This window comes from Raphanus sativus, chromosome 2 (genome assembly GCF_000801105.2).
Source record: "Raphanus sativus cultivar WK10039 chromosome 2, ASM80110v3, whole genome shotgun sequence".
NCBI classification, from domain to species: Eukaryota; Viridiplantae; Streptophyta; class Magnoliopsida; order Brassicales; family Brassicaceae; genus Raphanus; species Raphanus sativus.
This window is the reverse complement of record NC_079512.1, coordinates 29,192,164-29,204,981: the sequence shown is the minus strand read 5'-3', so window position 1 is coordinate 29,204,981 and position 12,818 is coordinate 29,192,164. Positions and strand designations below refer to the sequence as shown.

The 12,818-nt window shown below is 35.0% G+C and overlaps 2 protein-coding genes across 2 annotated transcripts; both read right to left on the bottom strand.

The window, feature by feature from the left end:
• Positions 1 to 776: 776 nt before the first annotated feature.
• On the bottom strand, positions 777 to 4,567 carry LOC108821680 (vacuole membrane protein KMS1). The gene is made up of 8 exons (XM_018594675.2): positions 4,105 to 4,567; positions 3,662 to 3,873; positions 3,490 to 3,568; positions 3,108 to 3,407; positions 2,863 to 3,011; positions 2,633 to 2,749; positions 2,347 to 2,526; positions 777 to 2,214 (listed from the first exon to the last, which is right to left on the bottom strand). The coding sequence occupies exons 1-8, from the start codon at positions 4,154 to 4,156 to the stop codon at positions 2,059 to 2,061; spliced, it is 1,245 nt and encodes a 414-aa protein (XP_018450177.1). The 5' UTR covers positions 4,157 to 4,567; the 3' UTR covers positions 777 to 2,058.
• A 2,715-nt stretch (positions 4,568 to 7,282) lies between these two features.
• LOC108837986 (primary amine oxidase 1) lies at positions 7,283 to 10,139 on the bottom strand. Its single transcript, XM_018610972.2, has 4 exons — positions 8,873 to 10,139; positions 8,661 to 8,774; positions 7,602 to 8,155; positions 7,283 to 7,513 (listed from the first exon to the last, which is right to left on the bottom strand). Exons 1-4 carry the CDS (start codon positions 9,995 to 9,997, stop codon positions 7,357 to 7,359), a joined length of 1,950 nt encoding a protein of 649 aa, XP_018466474.2. The 5' UTR covers positions 9,998 to 10,139; the 3' UTR covers positions 7,283 to 7,356.
• Between the last annotated feature and the right edge of the window lie 2,679 nt (positions 10,140 to 12,818).

Below are 12,818 nucleotides of genomic sequence, written 5' to 3'. Positions count from 1 at the left end.
GCCACGTGCGCTTTAGCTGTCTCTTTTTCACTTTTTATCTTCCTTTAATACAAGAAAAAGACAGAGAACCAAGCCGGGTGGGACCTGAGGTTTGCATGATTGATCTATTTTTATTTTCTCGAATTTTGTTTAGACTTGTTGATTAAAATGTACTCTTACCTAACATGATTCTCTGTACTTTTTTTTAGGTCTTACCACTACTCTCATCAATCATTACAATTTCCCAGTGTACACTCTTTACTCTCTTGGTCGGCTACCAAGTGTAGTGTAAACTATTATTGATTTATGCGATAGGGTTTTTATTTTAATTTATTTTATTTTATTTGGAGACAATCAGGCCAAGCCTTGAAAATATGGGAGTCTGAAAAAAAAAATTAATGGATTCTATTATTAGGTATCATAATTTATTTTATTAAAGTTTTAAATATAAAAATATTAACTACTAATGAAGCACTATGCATGTCAAATAAGAATAAATTTAACAGCTAAAAGAAAATAAAATAAAAAGTATTTTGTTCCAAAAAAAGTAAAAACACAAAAAAAATTAAAACACTTTTGTTCAAAGAATTTTCGTTTTGTTTTAGTTTTATATATTTTTAGTTGATTGGGAATTTGCCGGGACCAAGTTTTATTGGATTTGGTGGAGAGCCAGTTTTGGAGACAATCTATTGGTCAAAAAGAAGACAAATTGCTTATGTAAGTTTTGTAGTGATCGAATTTATGCAAAGAAAAAACTGTGGTTCAAGAGTTCAACTGGGTGGCCGGTGGGCTCTGAAAAAAGTAATGGTATTTTTTATTTTACCAAAAAATAAAAAGTAATGCTATTTTGTTTCTTTCGCAAAAATAGAAAAAGTTGACATAGAAAAGCGAGCAAAATTTCTATTGAAGTCATTGAATATTTAGACTATATGTGACGAGGTCATGCAAAACTGAGGGATCATTATGCCTTAGAGATTCATCATCAGAACAAGTTTCATGACCCCTTTTCATCCGCATTCGACTGCTCTCCCTTGTGTTGGAGACATCATCATGTTCTCATACTTCTTCTCTGTCTGCGATTCGTGTGTATGTTGGCCTGTGGCTGAATAAAGGTGGTGATCCGGTCGAGACTGAGGAGTGAGCAGATAAAAAGTATCGAATTGCTCAGCAAGCTTTCCGAGAATCTGCTTCACCAAGTACTATTGGTTTCGTCAGAACACTGCTTTTTGTGGCCCAAAATAATCTATAATCTAAAACAAGAGTGTAAGAGCATAGCAGCTCGATGCGAAGCTTGAAAAGATGACAAAGTAGCATGAAGATACACTATATTTCTGACGCTTGAGAAGCTTTGTTCTTACATCCTGTACTGTAACTTGGCTTATGCACCTAAAAATCTTACGTCAATTTTGGAACCGAGTTCATATATGTGCTCTGATGATATTATTATGTTTCCTTGTGTCCCCTGTCTGGGATTTACTCGGTTTAATTGTATTACTGGAACTCTCCAGTTCAAGACCAAACTTGTTGGAACTCTCCAGTTCAGACCAAACTTGTCTGTTTGAGACTTCGGCATGTCCGTACGTAACCGGTGCTAGTGCACCTGCGAGGTATATAGCTTTTCCAGTAGCTAAAGTGTTTGAAATTTTAAATTCCAACACAATTATGTTCTTGTTAAAAAGAAAAAAAAACTTGCAATAGTAAAATCAAAATAGAAAATTAAAGAAAGTTATCATGGATAGGGATATAATATAATAGCTTAATACTAGTTTCAATTTAAAGAAGCTAACACTAACAAATTAGCAACTACAGTATAAGCTTTTTTTTTTTTGTAACCTTCTCTGCAGAATCGCAGGATTAAAATAAACATCCACTGCAATCTCACAAACACCATTCCACCTCCTAAACACATCCTTTTTCTTCTATACAGTTACAAATCCCACGAGAACAATGTGTCACACATGAGAAGAGAAGCTTCCATTTTTGTTTACCCTTCTTAAATCTGGACAATGGCTGTTTTAATGTTGGGGCAGAAGAAAGTAAAGATGGTGAGATTTGGCTTACTTATAAGGTATTTTGATCTCAATCAGAATGAGCCAAAGCAGCTACTTCTTTCTCTTGCTTCTTCTTCAAGTGTCTCTGTGCAGTTGCGGTCACAATCTTGACGAAGAAGTTGAGGAGCATCAGCCACACTATCCCATTCCAGATGGACGCAAACGAAAAATCCCACTTTTTCACCTTTTACCACCAACAAAAGCAAAACCAAATTCAATACAAGTTTGCTAGTGGAACAAAAACTTCATAGTTTCAACCAAAACGAAAGAGTTTTGTCAGGAAGGGAAAAAGGTTGCTGTGTTGTGTTGAGGTTACCTTGATATGAGATGGAACAGGAGGTGACACATCAATATACTTTTCTTTCATGGCGTGGAGTTTGTCAATGAGTCCAGGTAATACATCAGCCAAACCAGGGACATGACTAAGTATCCAGATCATCTCGTTCTCCATCCAGTCCAGCAGTTGGTTATTACAGACACAGATGATAAATATTGTCTATCACAAAAAAAAAAAAAACTATTCAGTTGTCACAAAAGGCCTTAAGAGCGCAGAGAGTAAAATATTAAAATCTTCTGATGAGATAGATACAAGTTCTCATCACCTGTATGTGAGTTTTGATGATCGCCTTTCCTATTAAAGTCGCCAGAAAAAATTCCCAAAATGGAATTCCAAACTGTCCACACATGATACCAGCCAGGTCAAACAGAGGATTTGGAACCTGCACACAAAACAGAAGCAGTGTGTAGAGATGTTTAAAGTATTGCAAATCCTAGAAGGCAGTTGGCTAATGCACAAGGAAAAGAAAGTTGTAGGATGCATAATTATACTAACCGAAGCAAGAACCAAGACGGTAAAGAAATTCAAGTGCTGTGAATGTGTTAATAGCCAGCGCTTAACCCGGTTCAGGTTAGCCGCCATAAACCCACTATCTTCAGATGATGAAGCTTCTAACTCTTCCATTCCATCCCCAGAAAGGCTAGCTGGAAACATTTTAGAGAGCCAACACACACATAATAAAACAACCGAAACATATGCACACTGCCACAAAATCAAGGAGAAAAAGTAATTATATGAACCTGCCCTGGAGATGAAATATGGAGGAAGCTCCCCAAGAGCTGTTCCGATACCCCACAGAATCGCTTCCAACTGGACTTGTGGCAATATGCTGGTGAGTGGAACCCGAGATCCAGCGGCTGATATCATTAGAGGAGGCCCAAATTCTGAACAAGACTTGTCGAGCCACGAGGGGACTCGTTTGAACTGTATCGTATCGTAAGGTGCAGATTTCAGATCAAGACGGCCACATTGAGTTGCTTTGAGAGTGAACAATGCAATGTGCGGACCCAAATAGAGAACAAAAGTGTGGAGACCAGATCCTATAGAAGAACAGAACAATGTTAAATGCCAATAGATTACCACTTTTTTTTTTGATATGACAAACAATTTTGTGAGACTAACCAAGACCAATAGAAGAGGCAACGCCAAGTGCTATCCACCATAAGCTGTATCTGACATACTCTAATACTTCTTCAACATGCTGTAACAAAAAATTACACAAACTGTTGGAACCTTTTTTTTTAACTACAATCCGGGAAAGTCTATATATATATATATGGAGAAAGTGTGATACTTTTCCATGAGGTCCATCAACAGTCACAAGCAAGACTCCAGATGCCACAAACAAAGTGGTCAGAAGCATGAACCAACCTCCATGAGCAAGCAGATACGATATGGATCGCTTCATGTACAGAACAGTAGCCTCAACAAACAGCCTCAATGTGTTAAAAGGTTGTGAGGTCAGTGTTAGATTCTCTACTTCCTTCTCATGCTTCTCACGCAGAGCTACAAGTTTTAACAGAGAGTATATTTGTAAATCCTAACAAAATGTCCATGTGGGTTTTCCTATTTCAGCTAAGGAATCATCTGAAAAATCTACAATCTCCTCCGTAGCTCAAACAAAAGTATAAATCTTTAATTCATCCAAATCAAAAACCCTTATTGAAGCTAACCAAAAAAAAAACATCGAAAGCTCATGTTTTTCAGATCTCCAAAGACATAAAAGGAGAAACTTGCCTGAGATGGCAACATCAGAAGAAGAAGAACTGTCTGCAGCGGCGGATCCCATAATCTTTGTGTGTGCGTATGAGTCTCTGTTTGGGGTCACGACCAACTACTAAAGTATATCTTAAGAGGATAAAGAAAGGATTTTTAACATAGATTCGAATGTTTGGAAGGATATCTGAACATGGGTTACGGTCGGATTCACGATGGGCAGTAAGAGAAAAAAATATTAGATTGCCTGGAAACAGAAAAATAAAATATTTCTTTCTGATTTAAGAATAAGATGGTTTTGTTTTGTTTTTTGTAACGTGACGTGCGGTGTGGGCTTAGGTTGAGATCAAAGCAACGGAAGACAGAGATTAGAGAGTTGAGGACTTTTTGTTGTGGAAAGTCAGATATGGAAGGAAGGAAGGATCAAGCGACTCGGAAGCAAGACTCAAGCAAGTAAAGCGTAAAGTCTCCTCCTCTAGTTGCATTGATTACTACGTCAATGGGCTGGCTATAGAAGAAGGTCCGTTCCGGTTTTCACGATGTGAATTGTGACCTGTTGAATCGGATATATATTCCAATTTCCACTCACTTTTTTTTGGTATAAACAATGAACCGGATTTATAAACCGGATTGCAAAGTGTCAAATACAACTTATGCAAATGACCAAATGCAACTTTAAAATATTAGATTGTAGAAATTATTTAGTGGTTTAACTAAAGATTCCACTATTTTTATATTAATAAAATATGGGGTTCAAGTTGTAAACAAAAACCAATTCATCCCAGTTTCACGATGGAGCGGTTGAACCGGAGATCTATGTCCATCAAAATTTGGTATATGCGACGAACCGGACTTGCTAATCGAACCACAAAGTAAAAGCATGATGGAATTTAGACTTTTAGGTGAATGCATCTTTCAAATAATCAAATCATAATTTTGAAAACTGAAGCTTAAAACTATCATTTATGTATTTTAATTAATTTTAAAATATACATAAATATTAAATCTTATAAATTTAATTAAAATTTTAAAACTTGAATATTTTTCTCAAATTTATTACCTTTTATAAAAAAAGTTTTCAGAATATATATAATTAAAATACATTAAATTTTGATTAATATTTAAAACCACATAGACATGGAGTCATGTGGTCTCGAGTTTAGCAGTCTATTAATCGAGTCTGTTGTTAGCGGATAGTTTTTAAATAAATTATTAATCCAATAACATGAGTTTACTTGAATTTCTAAATTCATTAAAATTCATAGTGTTAATTAAAACATTAAATCATAAGCCAGATTTATCCCCACAACTTTTTTAAAAAAAAACTCAAAAACAAATAGGGAAATTGCACTCTACAGCCATCAAACAATTAATAATTCATTGAGTAACTAATTACCCTAACTTTTCACTGTTTCACATGTCTTTTATATAATATTGATGTATTGTCCCTGCTTGAAACCGGAGAAACCTGCTACAAAAGAAAAATTAAATTAATAATTAGTATTCTGGAAAAATAGAACGTGTCCCTTCCAGAATCACAATCTTTTGAGTAGTTTCTTTTCAGATTGTTTCCACTGCGTTCTTTGATTACAATCTTGACACTAGCTCGACTAACAAAAGGCGTTTGCAAAGAGGATTCAGTTGTCTGAGTTGTTGGTTCACTGCTTTCAAAATTTACAGAAGAGACGAGAAAGTAACAGATCCATCTGCAACGGGTCGCTTGGCTACAGACAGGAAGCTCCACGAGTCTGAAATCTATGGAGTCGCCGACGACGTAAACGGCGCCGCCGTGAGGTGTGTCAGCTCTTCCTTCCATCGCCCTAATCTCTTCGGTTTACTAGGCGGTTACATCTACTAATCCCACAGATGTCGCTTGTTATCGCTGTAAATTATCCAGAATTGATGGAGAAGATGAACAGTTTTTGTAATACTGTGTTCTATTCTATTATATGCATATGGAATAGAATAGTAAAACAATATGTACTATGAATGTTATATTCATGTTATGTAATGCAAAATAGTTTGTTACTATACATTTTATCATATATCGTTCTATTTAACAATTAATAAAAAATGTATTATTTTTGTTTTATACTATGCATTTTGTTCCATTCTATTTGGGTTTAGGGTTTATACATGATTTTAGTGATTAAGATTTAAGATTTAGTCTTTAGAAGATGGGGGTTAAGGTTTGGGTTTAGTTTTTTTCCATTTTATTTGGGTTTAGGGTTTATACTTGGATTTAGGGTTTAGTGATTGAGATTTAGGGTTTAGTATTTGGAAGGTGGAAGTTCAGGTTTGGGTTTAGTTTGTTACATTCTATTTGAGTTTAGTTTGTTCCATTCTATTTGGGTTTAGGGTTTATACTTGGGTTTAAGGTTTAGTGATTAAGATTTAGGGTTTAGTATTTGGAAGGTGGGGGTTGAGATTTGAGTTTAGTTTGTTTCATTCTATTTGGGTTTAGGTTTTATACTTGGGTTTAGGGTTTAGTGATTAAGATTTTGGGTTTAGTAAAGAATGTTATATTTTGTTCACCAATATGTACTATACTATATATATTGTTCCATTCTATTTGAGTTTAGGGTTTAGTGATTAGGATTTAAGTTTTAGTATTTAGAAGGTGGGGTTGAGGTTTGAGTTTAGAGATCTTATCATGTATCGTTCCATTTGACGATTAATAAAAAGTATTATATTTAATTCACCAATATGTACTATACTATACTATCACCAATAAAAAGAATTCTATTGTTTCACAATATAATGTAAACGTGCTATACTATATCCACCATATAGTATAGTGAGATGATACTGGTACACTTGATATTTGAAAACATGAGAAATTGTTTATATTTTGGATGTAGATTGACATATCCGGGTTAGGAATATTTAAGTGGATGGATATGGTATAATATAGTAAAACAGTTACACATTATATTTGATTTATAATCTGAGTAGAATATAGATTTATTAATTAGAAGTAGGAAACACAAATTACGTGGATACCTTCTATGTCTCACATTCTAAACAACTGTCTATTAAAAGTGTCCACATCTTAAAGTGTTGATGTCATCTCTTTTTTCATTTTTACCGATGACTTGTAGTTGAAGAGGGTACAACCGGATAAATTGGAGTACAAATGATACTTTCTTTATTATGTCAACATCACTATCATCTACTTAATTTTCGTTATGAATTTGGCAATCTCGCAAATTCACCCAAACAAATAAGCAAATAGTAAACAAGTTAAAATCAAATATTTTCTTTTAGTACTATTTACGCGATCAACGGATCGTTGTCGAAGAAATTAGAAGGTCGAAGAGTGAATCCACCGTGAAGAGTTGGCATTACTGGAAAGTCTTCTTGGTATGGAATGTGATGAAACCCAACATTGTACCACATCACTATGTCTTTGTTCTCTATCTCTCTGTTCCTGCTCCCAAACCAAGACATACACACATATGCTTATTACGATTTAACTTATAACAAGTGACTAATCATAGTAATACGTTTTTGTTTACCTGCTACTCCATACAGCTAAGCCATCATCCCCACGGCTCCTATCGCTGTAAAACCCACCGGCCCATCTCTCAGACCGGTTATAAGCCGTTACCCAAACCGGATATTTTGTGTAAGACGCTCTAATCTCCGGGTAATCATCGTTCGTTAAAAGAGAAGTTACCGGTAAATGTTGCGGTATCAACCGGTAACCAACTGAATTTCCTATTTTCGTCTTCTTTTGTGGGTTAACTATTAGCAGCTCAACCGGCTCTGAACCCAGCCGAACTCTTCCGTCAGCTTCATTTTTTGCCGTCTCTTTCACGACCGTCCAATAACTCTTCCTCGGAGAAGAGGTTTTGTTATGAACGTCGGTCACTCTTACCGTTTTTAGTTTAGCTTTCACTAAAGAATTGCCGTTACCGTCAATGTCAAGATCTAAGTAGTACGTCAGGTAATGGTCGTGGTTAATGGCAATGGTGTTTTTAGCCACTAGTGTCCCATAAGTGTTCTCCGTTATCTGCTCGTTCGAAGTGTATGACGTTGCTTTGACTTCCAGAACCCCAGTCAAATCCACCTATATATATATAGTTAAAGTCAAAGTTAATCGTAAGTTATTTATGTAAATAACAAAAATGGAGAGAATTAGGTGAGCAACAGTTAGTGGATGTCTAATTACCAAAATAACAATGAAAACTAAAAAAAATATATATTTTTCAATCTTGTTTTTTTATTCAACTCAGTGGTTTATTGTTTCTAGCCTTCTAGGTAACAGATTTTCATTTATATATGTAGTTAATTAACTGGATTCTTAAGAAAACTAATTACTAAACAGAAATCCTAAATCTTTACACGATTTAATACGGTATAGTAGATCCTGACATAAAAATAACATGTTACTAGAAAAATAAGCAACCATCCTTTAACAAATAAAATGGATTGTAAAATAATAAAATTTCCCAAATTTTAAAATTTTCAAAGAAAAATTATTTAACTTGTTAAAACTATTATTATTATTCTTTTGAGAAAGGGCTTTAAAATTGTTTTTGTTAATTGTAACAGATACGTTAAGTAGACATTACCCCAACTCTGATGGCTCCATTCTTTTTAAATTCCCAATCAACGATGTAATCATAGTTTCCGAGTGTTGCCACCATCCTAACCACTAAACTAATATCAGCTTCACCACTAGTTATCTGCAAAAATAGTACTAATAATCAAATAACAAACCAATTTAAAAAGGTAAAAGTTAAATATAAATATATATATGAAGGAGCTGGATTTAGAAGTTTACCACTTGTCCTGGAACATTAATCTCGGTGTGTCTAAAAGAAGCACCATAACCATTCTTCTCAAAGACACACATCACGTTACTCATCCTCTGAGCTGTCCCATCAGGTCCCGCCACGTATCCATCCAAAAACGCCGCGTTTTGTGGGCAGTCGATGAGTGGCTGCAGGTTAACCGCCGATCTCCCGAAACCGAACTCTCCTATGTCCATGAACGTACGGAAGTACCAGTCGTATATTGGGTCCATGTACGGAACAAAAGTCTCTGACAAGTGTCCTCTGTACATCACTCTTCTGAACCTTTTGGTTCTTGGGTCAAGAACCGAAGCCGTCGATATGGTTACCCCCGCTCTAGCGGTAAACCCGACGTGGAATTTCCAGTTAGCCCATTTTATTTTATTGCCGAGAATCTTGAACCCTGTGTCGGAGACGTTGCATGAGAACGGGAACGGTTTGTGTTTGGTCCGAAAGTCGTTACCTTCTTTATCGGGGACAGGCTTTATGAATCTGTCGGAGTATTTCACGACTTTCATCGAGTCAACGTCTATAGTTATGGTGATTCCTTCGATGGGTCTTGTGAAGACATTCACCGATCCGTCTCTGTAAAAGCAAGAGGCTTTGACCTCTCGTCTCGTGATGGTTTCTCCGTACCAACCAACGGTGAAAGGGATGCATGAAACCTCGGAGATGTTTAGGGATCGGTCAAGAATGGATTTCTTGAAGGGAGGGTACGTTAGAGGAAGCTTGCTTGCTCTGAACAGCTCTATGAATGTGAATGAAGGGAAGCCATGGCCTGTGTAGATGCGTGAGGATGCGATTTTGCCTGAGGTTAGGTCGACGATGAGCTCGTGGGTTTGACCACCGGCTCGAACCACCACGAGCGAGCGACGGCGTGGTGGCTGTGGTGGTTTCTTGGAGGATAGCCACTGGAGGACGTGGGTCTTGTTTGGTTCTTCGAGATCGAGGTAGTGAAACGTGAGATCTTTGAGAGAGCCTAGATGAGATTTCTTGACTATAAAGCTTGTTTTGTTGATTTCTTGGGGTGTTAAGGGATCGAGTGGGTGGAAATGTAGGCCAAGACTAAAAGCACATTGTAGGAGAAAGATAAGGGTAAGTATTCGTATCTTCATTAATGGAAAATTTGTTGTCAAATTGAGTTAAGACTGAGAGAAAGTATATTGATGGAGTTGTTATTGATGAAGACAACAAAACATTTATAAGCAATGCACCTAAATGTTTCTGTGTGCGCCTACATAAAAAAAAATCTTGAAATTGTGTAAGCTCTCTTGGTCTATTGTAGTGGTTGAATAAAACTTCACTAATACTTTTTGATACAAAAGCTTGAAATTCGCATGAGATTTAGTACCATTTATAAGGAGATTAGCTAAAATAAACTTGCACATGATCAATACAAATAAAACCGTCTAATATAAAATTTTGTATGGTAGAAGAATTATCCATTGTAAGAGAAAAAAAGATTGTCTTTTGTTAAATCGTCAATATAGCATCACGACTTCATAATTATAATCCTAATAATAAATCAATTCTAAAAAAATATAATTATGAGTAGTTTGGCTAAAGGTTCGTTAATACTTCTAATTCGAATAGTCTAAAGTTCATCTTGATGCATGAAGGCATCTCCAATGGTTGGCTTCATTTTTTGCTTCAAAATTGCACTTTATTCAAAATGAAGCAAGAAATGAAGCACATATTCTCCAATGGTTTGCTTCATTTTTTTTTTGTAAAAAAAATATTTTAAGAATATTTTCTCTCTCTTTTATCATTAATTATTAATAACACCTTATACTTTTTTATATTTGCTAATTTTATCCAACTATTTTGTTTTAACAATAATCCAACATAATTGTTATAGATTCAACATTATCATATAAAATTATTACACATAATAAAGAACAACAATACTAGATTTTATAAAGAAGCACCAGCCATATATCTTTCCCACAAATGATCAATTAAATCGTTGCAAAGTGCGATATGAGCATCTTTATCTTTAATTCTTCTAAATCGCGCCAAAAACTCTTGGAAACGAATATGATCATGATCTTCGGTATCAACCTCCGTAGGTGGAACTTCTCTATTGACTTCAATTGGTGCTTCAAGATCACGCTCATCCTCAATTATCATATTATGTAAAATAATACATGTAGTCATTATATCATGTATCACATCTTTTTTCCAAAAACGAACTGGTCCTTTCACAATTGCAAAACGTGATTGGAGAACTCCAAATGCACGTTCAATTGGAGAGGAGTGAAGACAACAAGCTCAACAACCTCCTCAAACATCAACTTCATTTGTGCAGTTTTTTAATAATCTTAGTGGATCAGGAAGTGATTTACCAGATTATTAAGTATCATTTTATGTTGTAATAAATATTTTATGTTTAGTTTGGTGTTATCAATCATGTATTTCACTTTTATATTAATAATTTAATGTTATCTTTCATTTAATATATGTTTTTAAATATTTAATATTATAAATTAAATAAATTTATATAATAAATAAATATTAAAAAGTTAATTGAGTTATATTGATTAACTTATTTTATTTTAACAAAAAGTAAGAACAAGCAAAAGTTAAGGACTAATTTATAATTTAGAAAGTTCAGCTTAAAAATGAAGCAATGAACAGTATTGCTTCAAATTTGAAGCAGTACTGTTCATTGTTTTATTTTGAAGCAAGAAATGAAGCACCATTGGAGTAAAAATTGCTTCAAAATGAAGCAAAAAGTGAAAAATGAAGCACCATTGGAGATGGTCTGACGTACTATCGAACATAGATCTCATAGGACAGTTAAAGCGTGAATTTTCATAGAAAATAGTATTATTATCGGCTGTAGAATTGTCTATTTAATATTCTCATCATTGTAATAATATAATTAATTAGATATTAAAAAAAAATTAGTCAGACTATCAAAAGAAAAGTCTGACTATGAAGAAAAAGTCAGACTTGGAACGCCGATTGAGACTAATTGATTGATTAGAACGATGAGAAACGTAAGGATGAAAAATAATAATTACATGACGTATTATATAGTGTCTTCCTTCTCCATTAAACCAGCAAACTTATTATGCAGCCTCAATGGACTATTAACAATATATATTAGGTGCATATAATCATAACTTGAAGTGTAAAACAAGGATTGTGTGGTGGCGAAGAAAGAAAGAAAAAAAGAACTACTCAAAATTACTAATCTCCCACTTGTACAGTTGTACATGTGATGATGGTATAAGCAATCTTTAAGTCCTGCGCTTAAAGCTCGTTTACGTAACAGAAATTCTACAACGGCACAAATGAAAATTGATTTCATCTGTCCTTCCCCGTGATGGAAACCAAATGTAATGATGCGATGGAAATTCTACAACGGCACAAAGGTGTAACCCTTCTATTAACTATATGCTTCCAAACTGTGTCACTAGCTATAACCAAATTTCGTATTCTTGCACTTCCGATATAGACATAACATCCTTTATTTTCCGTTGTTATCAGTGTATTGGAAAAGGAGGATCTCTATGCTACACATAATCCGCTAAAACCCATTATTGTGGGATGATGTAGAAGACGATGAGAAAATCCATAGCATTGTTAAAAGCAGTTTTTAGAGAATTTGGAGACTGGATGTGGACGTATACTTCAGCTGGAGGTGGTCTGAATGTGGCGAATATGCAAAAACAAGCAAAGAAGAATTCATTATTTGGGTGAAAAAAATGGGAAGAAGAAAATACTGGTCTTGAGTGGCGAAGGGGTTCTAACTTTGTAGTCTTTAAAGAGGCACTCTGATGTATGCTTCTCTAAGTTAACAATCGAGGTGAGCGAAGTGAATGAAGGCCTAAGCACAGTTACAAAGAGGGCAGAGAAGCTATGAAAAAAAACAAAACAGAAAGTTGAACAAGGCCTTAACTAGCTGCACCTCTATGAGTGAAAGATGTG